Source organism: Vigna umbellata, chromosome 4 (assembly GCF_029865625.1).
Source record: "Vigna umbellata cultivar VRB3 chromosome 4, Vumbellata_1.0, whole genome shotgun sequence".
Classification (NCBI taxonomy): Eukaryota; Viridiplantae; Streptophyta; class Magnoliopsida; order Fabales; family Fabaceae; genus Vigna; species Vigna umbellata.
The window spans coordinates 16,534,906-16,548,538 of NC_142168.1; the positions used below are offsets into that span (position 1 = coordinate 16,534,906).

At 39.3% G+C, this 13,633-nt stretch overlaps 1 protein-coding gene across 1 annotated transcript; it reads left to right on the top strand.

Moving 5' to 3' along the window:
* The first annotated feature begins 11,669 nt into the window (after nucleotides 1-11,669).
* On the top strand, nucleotides 11,670-12,569 carry LOC124831487 (uncharacterized). The gene is made up of 4 exons (XM_047305483.1): nucleotides 11,670-11,862; nucleotides 11,930-12,066; nucleotides 12,150-12,251; nucleotides 12,336-12,569. The coding sequence occupies exons 1-4, from the start codon at nucleotides 11,670-11,672 to the stop codon at nucleotides 12,567-12,569; spliced, it is 666 nt and encodes a 221-aa protein (XP_047161439.1).
* The last annotated feature ends 1,064 nt before the right edge of the window (nucleotides 12,570-13,633 follow it).

A 13,633-nucleotide genomic window follows, 5' to 3' on the forward strand; every position in this document is an offset into this window, starting at 1 on the left:
CACTCTGTTAACTGATTACCAGTGGAAAAAACTAGATTTGTATAGAATTTCCATCAGTACTACCCAGCCCTGGACATTGCGCTCCCCAAGCGTGTTTTGGGTGAACTCCCAAAGGGGTTTTCAATTATAAGATTTAAAGTAGGACTACAATTTAGTAATCATAATATTAGCCAATAGTAAAGAAAACCATACATTAAATTAAAAACATTACAATAATCCTATGTTCAAATACATAACAACAAGGTCTTAAGAAAACAAAATAACATATTAATTTGTAGGAAGAAATATAATCTACGAAGTTGGTTGTCCATCAAAGCGATTTTGGATGTTGATGAGGTTCTCCTCGATATTCCGAAAATGGTTTTCTGTTGTCTCAAACCTTTCGGCCACAAACGTCCGGAGCTCTTTGATTTCATTGATGACTTCTGTCAACATTGTAGACGATACGTGTTGTTCATTATCAGAATGTTGAACTCCTTGGTGTCCTTCATTACCAACTTGTGCTTGGACAGTGGGAACTTCTTCTGCTTTATTGTTAACGCCGCCTTTGTGAACCCAAATTCCTTCAGCATTTTTTTCATAACCAAATGAGGATATAACATCCAAACCAATCCTTTGTTTAATCTTAACTTGGGTAAAAGGGTCAGTGTCTGTAGGCACGCCAAAGTCTTCCAAGAATGTGGTAATTAAGTGCGGATATGGTAGATGGGCGTTGTCCCGTAAAGCTCTTTTCATTCTGTGTCGAATTAGATGCCCCTAATTAATCTCAATGGAATTCAAAAGTGCCCAAAGCAATACAATGTCCTCTTCGGTAGCTTGAGCAACATTGGTTGTACGAGGTAGTAAGATACGACAAATAACATAATGAAGGATTCTACTTTGCACCTTCATATTCCCTGCAAGTATTCTACTGCATACGTTTGCATTTGATTTACAATTCAATTGCCTAGCACTAACAGAATTGTATTGGTCTTTCCACTCATCAAGAATATTTCCTTCAAAGAGAACCCCAACAGAAGGGATCGTTGTCAGTTAATGAAAAAGAGAAGGGTTGATTGTGATTTTTACCTTTTTCACTTCGGTCCGAATAACACCGGAATCTGAAATTCGCATATTACAGTAGAAAACTCGAACTAATTCGGGATGATAATGGCGCCTATAGGTCACGAAATCCTTAAGACCAGCAGTTGTGAGGATGTCGTAGAATTCAAAATTGCCGTCTTCAAAGAAATCCTCAGCAAGATACTTTCCTTCAAGGATTTGACGCTCAAAGAAATGTGAAGAGAACCTTTCAAATTGGTCGTCATTAGAAAAGAGTTCATTACTTGTAAGCAGTATGGACAGTGGAGGGGATGGCGATGGGCTGCGTCGACGGCGACGACCCCCCTTTGCACTGGAAGCCCTTTGCTTTTTGGGTGACGATCTGGCATAAGAGATATGATTGCAGTTGTCAAATGAAAGAGGTTAAGGTTGGTTATAGTAGAATACGGTTTTCGGAACAAGTCTTGAAGTGGGTAGTGGGTGAGATTTGTTGAAATTGTTGGGTGGGGGGTTATGGGTCATAAGCTATTAGGGTTTTAATTTGGGGGAAGGGCAAAGGGACGTTTTTCCTTATATGAAGACTACAGTGTAATCGATTACAAAAGTTCTGTAATCGATTACAGAGTACAAATACACAATTACTACTTCCAATGGATAAAGTATTTTATAATTTAACAAAAAAAACACTGCACCCTGTGTTTAGCACTCATACAACATCTTTGCACATCCCAAAAACTATATTCCCGAGGACCTATATTAATGTATTTAACAAAGATTTCTACATCCCAAATATATCATAGATAAAATTGACATCAACATGTTTAATATATGAAAGATTTGAAGATGTAAACAAGAAAAACATCAAGGGTGGGGTTGATCAAGATTGTTATGAACAGCAGATAACAAGGACATGAACCCATTTGGAGTAAGTTGAGGTAGTTGAGGAAGTTCCTGAGTATGTTGCGGATGGCATGCACTTTGGACGACCTCTTGAGATTGTGTTACTGATGACAAATTTATGAACACCGAAAAACGGCGCCACAAACTTGTTTAACAATCGGCAAGTGTGACCGAATCGTATCAAGTAATAAAACTCAGTAAGACCAAGTATCGTTCTCCCAAAGGACTCACGGCCTAGTTTAGTTATATGATTTGTTGATTATTTAAGACTTAAGAACAAATTGATTTTAGATTTTAATGCAAGAGACAGTAATTAAATATGTATGCATGAATTTGATCAATGGAGAAAAATAGAATACAAACACTTCAATGAATTAAATGGATGAGTATGTTGTTGGGGTTATCAATTTCATCTTATCCACTCTCATATACTTTTAGGAATTCATCATTCTTATCATCAATGCTAATGTCACTCTCTAAATCACCTTGCAAGAAGGCCTATCCTTAATTACGAGTTCATACAATTCCTAGCATTCCTAGTAATTAGTTCTGAAGTGCAGGAGCTTAAAGGCAACCAATATGCTATTGGGAGAAATTCCCCGGATCTAGATTTCCCCGTACGTTGCCGTATCGACAAAATCAATAATCATGACAATGAATGAGTTAAACAAAGCAATCAATAAGCAAAGAGGAAAAACCCTAGCTAAAGATGAAAGAAAGCATATATCTTAATATAAGACTTTAAAACACAAATTCCATATATGAGAGTTTCACAAGACTACATTGATTCCCCAACAACAATACAAGGTTTAGTTTACCATATTCATGGTGAAACTAGATGAACAATAATGAAAGAATGAAAGACAGAACCCTAGAAAGAGGAGAAGGTAGCCTGAGCATCCAAGATCTTCCTTCAAGGGGTGGAAAAGAGAGTGTTTGCTTCGTCTCTGCCAGAGATACAAACCCTAGGACGTCCTAAAGCTTATATACTAGTCTAAAATTACAGAAAATTAGGCCCAAGCCCAAAAATAGTGCCGCTCAGCGGTAAGTGCGTGAGTTGTTTTTCTCCCCTCAGCGGCCTTTTCACCCCTCAACGGAGCCAACGTGACTGCCTGAGTGCCGCTCAACGGTAAACTGCCGCTGAGCGGCAGTTGCGGCTTCTCCTTTTGCACTTTTTGATGTCTTTTGTGATTCCATCTCTATCCTTCTTCACTTCTTTCACCAAATTCACCTTAAAACCTGCATAAAACACTAAAATCAAGCATAAACCTGTCCAGCTCTCTTATTTCTAAAAATATAACCAAAAGCATGATTTCAAGCTAGTTTCTAAGTGTTAAAGGTTGCTTTTAGTATCAATTTTAAGCATGAAAATAACAGTTTTTCAACCGTTATCAGTTACATTAGATGTTGTTGTTTCGTGATAACACAAAATAATGTATAAAAAAAGGTAGGATAAAATAATTTAACAAATGAATAATATAATAATATAAATTACACACATTTTCTTGTAATTTTTTTGTAGTAGTAGTTTTCCTTGAACCTGTGTTTCTTTTCTTTATTATTATTTCAACGGTTGACTTCAATCTGTTAGTTCTCGGTCGCCCTTTACGCTTCACTAGTACAGGACTACGGACAAGTACATCGGAACTTCCACAAGCATTGTAGGATGGTGTATCGGTAACGGGATTCTGATACCTTAGCTCTCCCCCGCACTTATGATGTTATTTTTCAAAGATCCGCATAATCCGAACTTCTTAGCAAGGCAATTCAATTGATTTTCCAACTCAAATGAGGCAGATTCAGATTCACAGACCGCCTCAGCTATGTCATAGAATCACTTAAACAATGATTGGCATCTTTGCATCTTGGGTTCATGATGCAAACTACTATACGGTGCTCTAATTAGTGTGTACCTTCTACGAATATTTTTGCTCCAACGACGAAGAACATATTTTGAAGGCACATTTTGCACATCCTCTTGCCCGAGGACCAATAACAAATGCCGACAAATTATAGCTTTGAAGTCAAACAATAGGCAAGAGCAGTTCGTATCCTTTGTAAGTGGATGAAAGTCCACATGGAAGTATTTGTCCGCACATTTTCCATCCCAAATGTATTCCTCTTTAATTCTATACTTTTTCAAATTACCTTCGTTGAATTTGTCCTTGATGAAACAATTCATCCTTGACCGAAACTCTATTTGGACTTCCTCAAATTTAGCATGTGTGTATTCATTTTGGAATTGTCTCTCAATGGATGATTGAGACCCACATGCGACCGTGGTATTCAGGGAAGAGAAGTCAGCTTCTATTTCTTTTTGAGCCTTGACTTTAAGACCATTGTTGTATTCAAGCACAAATTGTTGTAGCGTGGTACTGGAATGGATAAATCCATCAAAAAAAGCATTCATTCCCTCACTTCTTTGAGTGATGGACATACTTGCCCAAAATTTTTTCTTCAAATAACACGGTACCTATTTTTTTCTCTCATCATACAAAGAAGATAGCCAGTCATTGTTCTCTAAGCCATGTGTGCGTAAAAATTGTTCCCAACCAAGCTCAAACACCGTTGCACTAGCACAGTCATAAACTAGCTCTTTTAGATCACTTTTGATTCCCACATAATTTTTAAATTCTTGTAATTTTTCTGGTATCTTTTTCATTATATGCCACAAACACCACCTGTTCATTGTTTTTGGGAATACTTCTTCAATTGCATTTGCCATGGCCCTACATTGGTCGGTTACTAGACCGATGGGGGCCTTGTTAGACATGCATCTTAGCCAGCATTTGAATATCCATACAAATGAACCAGTGTCCTTAGAAGAAAGCAAGTCACAACCTAGTAGAATGGACTGACCATGATGGTTAACTCCGACAAAAGGTGCAAATGGCATGTCGTACTTGTTTGTTAAGTCTGTGGTGTCAAAGGACACGACATCACCAAATTCCTCACACGCAGCTCGACCTCTAGCATCAGCCCAAAAAACACTACAAATTCTATTATCTTGATCCATTTCGATGTCATAGAAGAAATCACAATTAAGGTCTCTCATTTTAGAAAAGTGATGCATGATCCTAGCATCTCGCTCCATAAATTGCATCACCTTCCTTACACAAGGACCTTCTATGTTCACGAATGAAGTTCCTAGCATCTCGCTCCATAAATTGCATATTTTCAAATCCACCCGCTTCACCTATTATGCTAAGGAAACTCTTATTAAGACTTACACCAGCATCGTCATTGACCTCCAATGTGTGCTTCGCATGCATGTTCAATTTTCTATTGGCACGGATTAGATTCGACCTGTTTGGACAAAGCTCATGACTGTGGTCTAAAACAACAGTCCTTATATACCATTTATCATTTTTCCTAGCAATGGTTATTCCTGCTGGACATTGTTTAGTTTGATTGGGCAGAGTTTTCACCTCCGGTCGAATGGAAGAAACATATTTACCTTCCCTTGAACAAACCAACCTCAAGTAGTACTCCTCATTTTTATCATTCTTTTTTGAAGTTCTTGTTCGTACACCAAAACCACAGTGCCACTAGTGCAGAAACGGCTTTTCACGTCACCCAATAAACGTCCGTCCCACGAATCCCCAACGTATATATGTGACCGGTGGCATTATAGTAAATAAGTGGACCTCTAGACGTCCGTCCGTGGTCGAACCGGACGTTTATAACATTATAGACGTCCGTCACAAGCGGACGGACGTTTTAAAGGCTGCCTTGTCAATCCTTGAACGTCCGTCGTGGGTCGCGCTGGACGTTTATAGTATTATAGACGTCCGTCCCAGGGGCACGGACGTTTTATAGGCTAACGTTTTCAATCTCTGAACGTCCGTCCTGAGGTGAGCGGACGTCCGTCCTGACAGGGTCATCCTCTGAACGTCCGTCCTGGGTCGAGCTGGACGTTTATAATATTGGCTTCAGTCCTGGAACGTCCGTCCTGAGGTGAGCGGACGTCCGTGCGCGTGGTGAATACGTTCATTAACCTCGAACGTCCGTCCTGGGAGAGCCCGAACGTCCGTCCTCAGAACGGACGTTCAGAGGACTGACAGGGTCATCCTCGTGAACGTCCGTCCTGGGTCGAGCTGGACGTTTATAATATTGGCTTCAGTCCTGGAACGTCCGTCCTGGGAGAGCCCGAACGTCCGTCCTCAGAACGGACGTTCAGAGGACTGACAGAGCTGCTGGGGTACTAATTGATTTAAGTGCACTGAACGTCCGTCCTGAGGGGCACGGACGTCTATAATATTATAGACGTCCGCGCCCCCTCAGGACGGACGTTCAGCGGACTTAAGTAATTATTACCCAACCCACTCTGTCAGTGCACTGAACGTCCGTCCTGAGGGGGCGCGGACGTCTATAATATTATAGACGTCCGTGCCCCTCAGGACGGACGTTCAGTGCACTGACGAGTGGGTGGGGTAATAATTACTTTATCTCCTCTGAACGTCCGTCCTCTGGGCCCGGACGTCTATAATATTATAGACGTCCGCGCCCCTGATAACGGACGTTCAGTGCACTGACATGGGTAATTGAATCGTTTAGGTTTTCATCAGAATTTCAGACGTCCGTCTTGGGACGGACGTTGATAACATTATAGACGTCCGAGCCATGTTAACGGACGTTTAAAGCCCCGCGAAATTCAATTTTAAATTCATTACAACGTCCTATTAGTGGCGGGCCGGACGTCTATAATATTATAGACGTCCGTGCCCACATTGCCCGGACGTCTATGTTCATTAAAATGGAAAGCGCGAACCGTGACCATTCACTGTTCGTCTTCTTCCCCGCGAACGCGAGCTGCTGCTGCTGCGCCGTTGACATTTCCAGGTTGGTTTTCTCACTTTTGGACCGTTTAAAATTACATTTAATCCGATTACATTGCTCTGTGATGACATGTCTTTGATTTGAACCGATTAAAAATGGTTTTGGGTCCGTTTTTTTGCAGACTCTTGCGTGTTCTTGGGCGGCTTCCTTGAGTCTTTTTGGACTGCGTGTTGGGCCGTATACTCCTCCACTTCCCTCCTTCTCATTTGGAATCTACTTTTCAGGTTAGCTTGTTGGTTGAAAATTTTGTGTATGCATGTATGTGGTATGGACGTTTTTGACTGTAAAATGTGTATTAGTTATGTTATTGTGTTAAACGATTAAGAAATGTGTATTAGTGTATGGACGTTTTTTACTGTTAAATTTTGTGTATGCATGTATGTGTTATTGTGTAAAATGTGTATTAGTTATTGTCATACATTGAGTGCCACTTAGTTCCCGTTTGAAATTTAAGACAAACGATTAATGTTTTAATCGTTTGTGTTAAATTTTGAATTGTCCGATTGGACAGTTTGAGAAAATTAATTTTCATAATTTGCAATACCATGTCAATTGGAGTTTAAGGATAAGATTGATGAAATTTCGGTTCAGTACTTGTGTTGTTCTCCGGATGCATATTTGATTGTGGTCATCGTTGACTACTCTCATTTCGTGTATTTTGGAGACCAATGCGAAATGCTGCCGAAATTGTATCAATTTTATGACGTAGACTTCAATGCACGTGGCTGAGCAAATTATGAAAATTAATTTTTTTGAATGGGTAGGGCCTAACCTTGTGAGAGTTAAAACACTTGAACTGATGATTTTACGAACATAGTATGGATCGAAGATGGATGAACGAACGTCGCATGAGTGAAGAATATGACAAGGGTGTTTCGCAGTTCTTGCAATACGTTGAACAAAATGCTAAGTCTGTCAACGGGACATATTTTTGTCCTTGTGTGCGTTGTCTTAATCAAATACGCCAAGACTTAGGCAATGTGCGTGACCATCTATTCATGTACGGCATAATGAGGACTTATACCGTTTGGACTTGGCATGGAGAAGTACTTGAGCAGCCTACCACGTCACGAGGAACAAATTATGTGGAAGAATGGATGAGTGACCATTTAGAGGACATGATACGTGATGTCGGTGAAGATAATTTTGGAAGGGCTAATTTGTATGATACTCTTTGTCCTTCGTGATAGGTCTCACTGGCAGCTGATGGTCATCATTCCCAAACAATGTAAAATTATATGGTTTTGTTCGTTGCACAGGAGGATGAAAACTGAGTTGAGAACCATGCTTCAAGGGTAAGTGTTTCTCCAAAAAATGACTTCAATTTGATGTTAACCTTCAACTTTTATGATAAAATAGTCATATTAATTATACTTTGTGTTTTCAATCTGTACAGAGTTATTGGTAAATCTCGTGGTCAATTGGTTCAAATTTTGTATCCAAAGGTTGTAAGTCATTTATAGTTTCTAATTCATTTATGTTATTGAATGATCTAAATTTTTAACTATTTAGTTTGTTATTTTAGTGTAACCAGCAAGTAGATTCATGGGAATGTGGCTTCTATGTGATGTGTTGGATTAAGACCATCATTCGAGCTGTCATTACAGATGACTGGAATGAGGTAATGATGTATACCTTCAATACATTACAAATCAAAATCATCTTCAACTATATATGAAACAATAATGAATCTTTCTTGAATTTTGCAGCGCTTCAAGACTACATCGCCTATTACAGAGGACACAATTAACCAGATAAGGCAGGAGTGGACCGCTTATCTTCTACAAAGATGGAGTTAGGAATAGTTATATTTCTTCTTGATTGAACATTGTTTGGTTTTAGTTTTATTTTTATGTTAATAGTTTGGTAGTGGATTGAACATTAGGTAGAAATTTGTTTATATAAAACGCATATTTATGTTATTGGAGAATTGTTCTGGGACATTTTTCTGTTTTTCAGGTGTGGTTCTATTGAAAAAACAAACAAATTTTTTAAAAAAAACGCCCACTAGACGTCCGTTAGTGTACAGTCGGACGTCTATAGACGTCCGTCTGTGCACATACGGACGTCCCACCCCAGCCCTACACCAAAAGAACTCAGCAAGGTAGACGTCCGTCCTCAGACAGCAGCGGACGTTTATATGGACGTCCGTCCTCAGACAGCGGACGTTTATTATAAACGTCCGTGGTTAGGCAGCGGACGTTTATTATAAACGTCCGTCCTGAGGCAGCGGACGTTTATAATAAACGTCCGTCCTCAGGAACGGACGTTCATATAAACGTCCGTCCTGATGCAGCAGACGTTTATATAAACGTCCGTCCTCAGGCAGAGCGGACGTTCATATAGACGTCCGTCCTCAGGCAGCGGACGTTCATATAGACGTCCGTCCTGGCACGACGGACGTCTGAGGGACGTCTACCGCATAGACGTCCGGCGTACGCCGGACGTCAAAAGGCCAAAATATCGGACGTAAAAAGCCGTTTCTGCACTAGTGTGCATGCCGTAGTCTGCATAAAATTTCTTGGCTTATTGCATCGTGTCAAAACACATGTGTAAAGTTGGAACCAAGTTCAAACAACTATGATCCACGATTTCTAATTCTTGAATACTTTCATCGTCGACATTGACCAAGTCTAAACAATTCGCCATGACAATGTTGTATTGCCTGTTCGTAGTTAACTGTAAATAAATCAACATACATTTTATTCTAAACTAATAACGAGGAAAATAATTAATCTGTAAGACACAATGCTAATATTATTCAATGTAAAAGATATTGATCAAGTGGCTAAGAAGGATAAACAACATCCAGTAAGTGTTTTCCATAAAAAAATTAAACAATAAAGGTTTAATAGGGCTACGTACAAGTGAAGAGCTTCGTTGAAATCACTCCCTCTTTCAATGAAGTTGTTGTGCTTCCCACCAACCTCGAACCCCTGCCTTTATTGTCTTCTTTAAAGATGCAGCAAATCCTCAAAAAGTTTAGACGTCTTGGAAGATGAAGCCAATGGAACTCCCAACCACCCAATTCATTTGCTTATTAAGCTTGTAGCAATAAATGCAATGACAAAAAGTACTTGTTACTTTCGAGAAGGTTGAGTGTAATAGTAACTTCTAAATCCCCACATTAAATGCAACTTTCATGAATGAAGGAAAAAGTGTTACAAGTTTACGGGGAAGTGTGACAAAGCTTTTGTCAAAGTCATCATTTAATCCAATTCATTAATTGTTCCGTATACTTTAGAAGTTAAATAATAATAGATTAATTTACAACACATTGATTACTTGCCTTACGTGTTGTGACAAATTTATGAACACCGAAAAACGACGCCAAAAACTTGTTTTACCCTCGGCAAGTGTGACCGAATGTAGCAAGTAATAATCTTAGTATGACCAAGTATCGTTTCCCAAGAGACTCAATGCCTAGACACTTATGTGATTATTTAATTAATTAAGACTTGAGAACAAAATGTTATAGGTTTTGAATGCAAAAGACTGAAAAGTAAATATGAATGCATATGATGATCAATGGCAAGGATAAACAAAAGCGTGAGTTGAATTATATGGATGAATATGTTGTTGGGGTTTATCAAGTTAATCTTTTCCACTCTCTTGTATTTAGGAATTCATCAATCTTTTCATTAATGTTAATCCCACTTTCTAAATTACTTTAAACCCGATCTCTCAGCGAAGAAAGCCTAATCATAATCACTAGTTTACAATCTCTTGTCTCCCTAGCAATTAATCATGCATTATAGTGAACAGAAGCTTAAAGGCAGCCAACTATCATACTCCTATGTCTAGGTTGGCAATATACTGTTGGGAGAGATTCCCCAGATCTAGACTTCCCCGTACGTCTCCGTATCGACAAAATCAATGATCAGGACATCGAATGAGTTAAACTATGCATGCTTTGAGCAAAGAAGAAAAACCCTAACTATTAATGAAAGAAAGCATGTATCATATAGATGATCTTGAAGAACAAATTCCATACAAGAGAGTTTCTAAAGATTTATATTGATTCCCCAACGACAAAATAAGCTTAGTTCACCATATTCATGGTGAAACTAGATGAAATACAATGGAAGAATGACAGATAAAACCCGAGAAAGCTGAGAAAGGAGCCTGAGCATCCAAAATCCTCCTCCAAGGGGTGACAAGAAAGTGATTGTGCTTCATCCTAGCCAAAGATACAAACCCTAGGACGTCCTAAAGCTTATATATTATTCTAAAAAATACAAAAAAGTAAGCCCAAGCCCAAAATAATGCCGCTCAGGGGGAAAATGCCCCTCAGCGGTACCAGTGCATAACGATTCTTCCCCTCAGCTGCGTTGTTGCCCCTCAGCGGTACTAACGTGTATTCAGAAATGCCGCTCAATGGTAAAATGGCGCTGAGCGGTACTTGCGGCTTCAATTCTTTTGCACTGTTTGTGTCCTTTTCTGATTCCATCTCTATCCCTTTTCACTTCTTTCATCAATTTCATATAAAAACCTACAAAAACAAGAGAATCAAGCATAAAACCTGTCCAACTCTATTATTTCCAGTAATTCAACAAAATCATGAATTCAAGCTAATTTCTAAGGCATAAAGGTTGTAATTGAAGTCAATTTTAAGTATAAAAATAACAGTTTTTCAACTGTTATCATGTTGGCACATGAAGTGAATTTGATTTAATATAAATTATAACAAAATGAATAACGCATCCCAGACCAAAAATTAAATTAAATAATTTTACCTCCTTATATATGGCCACACAAAGCAGTTCAGAAACTCATTCTCACTCTCACTTTGATTGCAAACTAATTGTTTAATTCATTGTTCCTTGACATACACATAATATGGATGCTTGGGAAGGACTATTAGGGAGGAAGACGTGCTTGAATCATTTATGAAGAAATGTGATGCCACAACATCATTGGTTCCTTGTCCTGCTGGGAATGTTCAAGTAGCATTGATGAATAGGATAAGTGATGACCAACTTACCACCCAACAATTTGCTGAAGAACTAGCTCAAGCAACGTATGACAGAGATTTCAACTCCAATCCATGGATGTGGGCTGAGATGTTCGTACAACACCATGGTCTGTAATTCGAAAAACTTATAAATTTTCTATCATACATTTTAATTAACTAAATGATGAAATGCAGAACTCGTGCCGGAAGGAGATATGATAAAACTTAATCAGCTAGATTCAGCAAAATTTGTGGCAAGACTGCCACTTGTTGCTTGTCTTGTGAAAGAGTGTAAGCCCAATGGTCTGGGAGACATGCAACTTACTATTAAGGTAATGATTTGTAAGGTTCATGTTATGGAAAACACAATACTTCACTCCATTTAGTCAACTAATGAGACATATTATATGACCAGGACCCTAGTGGTACCATGAAGGCCTCCTTAAATAGGAAAGTTCTTCAAGATCCACAAATTGGGCCACATATCGGAGTTGGCTGTGTTTTGTTACTGAACCTTGTAACCCATCTTACATAAAGTATCATTTTGTACACATAATTTAATTGATTTCTTATGCATAATATTTATTTATGCTATATTCAGGTTCCTGTATTCGGTACATTTGGAACAACACATTACCTAAACATTGTCGTTCGCAATGTAGTTAAGGTCTTCGCAGCTGACGTTTACCCTCTTACAAAGCAACTGCTGGAGGAAACATCCAAACCTGACATTCGTCAAGCTACGACGGAAGAAGAAACGACGGCTGAAATCATGCGAGAGTTAGTTCATCCAGCTCATAGAGCATCTACTTCCACAACACCTCAAATCAATTAATTATTCACTCATTAAGTACGACGACTATTTTAACATGCCAATTGCCTTCATAGGTTTATCTTTTAGTTAACTAATTACAACTATCCGTTGAACTTATTTTATGGATGAATGTAATATGGACTGCGATGACTTTGTGCTCAGTTATTATCAATGTTTGTTTCAATCAAATTTTGTTGTCATCTTTGTCAATGAAGTTCAACTTTTAAAAGTTATTAACCTATTTAAGTTGACCCAACTAAAAATAAACCTCCAAAACAACATTGGGGAGCGCTTCAGCCACGGTAGGGGAGTGCACTTCATTTCTTCGTACAAATTGTTCTTTTTCCACTAGTAATCAATTACCCCATGTAGGTAATCGATTACAATTACCAACGACAGCAACAGGTCAGCAAGCAACCCTTCCCCCACCTCCCCAATCACCCACTTGCACACCTAACTCCTGCTCAGACCTTAGCCTTGGTGTCAAGTCCAACCACAAACCAAGTTTCAATCAAACACGAGCCTAGCTCACCTCCAAAACAACATTGGGGAGCGCTTCAGCCACGGCAAGGGAGTGCACTTCATTGTTTCGTACAAATGGTTGTTTTTCCACTGGTAATCTATTACCCCATCTAGGTAATCGATTACAATTGCCAACGGCAGCAACAGGTCAGCAAGCAACCCTTCCCCCACCTCCCCATTCACCCACTTGCACACCTAACTCCTACGCAAACCTGAGCCTTGGTGTCAAGTCCAACCACCAACCAAGTTTCAATCATACACGAGCCCGGCTCACCTCCAAAGCAGCATTAGGGAGCGCTTCAACCACGGCAGGGGAGTGCACTTCATTTTTTCGTACAAATGGCTGTTTTCCCACTGGTAATTGATTACCCCATATAGGTAATCGATTACAATTGCCAACGGCAGCAAGAAGTCAGCAAGCAACCCTTCCCCCAGCTCCCTAGTCACCCACTTGCACACCTAACTCCTGCTCAGACTTGAGCCTTGGTGTCAAGTCCAACCACCAACCAAGTTTCAATCAAACACGAGCCCATCTCACCTCCAAAACACAAAACTACAATCCT

What these genes read in the sequence shown, in the direction of transcription:
- LOC124831487 (XM_047305483.1), top strand. Translation starts at nt 11,670, where the DNA reads ATGAAGAAATGTGATGCCACAACATCATTGGTTCCTTGTCCTGCTGGG. An exon ending in ACATGCAACTTACTATTAAG is followed by an intron (nt 12,067 to 12,149) that starts GTAATGATTTGT and finishes TTATATGACCAG; the next exon opens with GACCCTAGTGGTACCATGAA. An exon ending in GTGTTTTGTTACTGAACCTT is followed by an intron (nt 12,252 to 12,335) that starts GTAACCCATCTT and finishes TGCTATATTCAG; the next exon opens with GTTCCTGTATTCGGTACATT.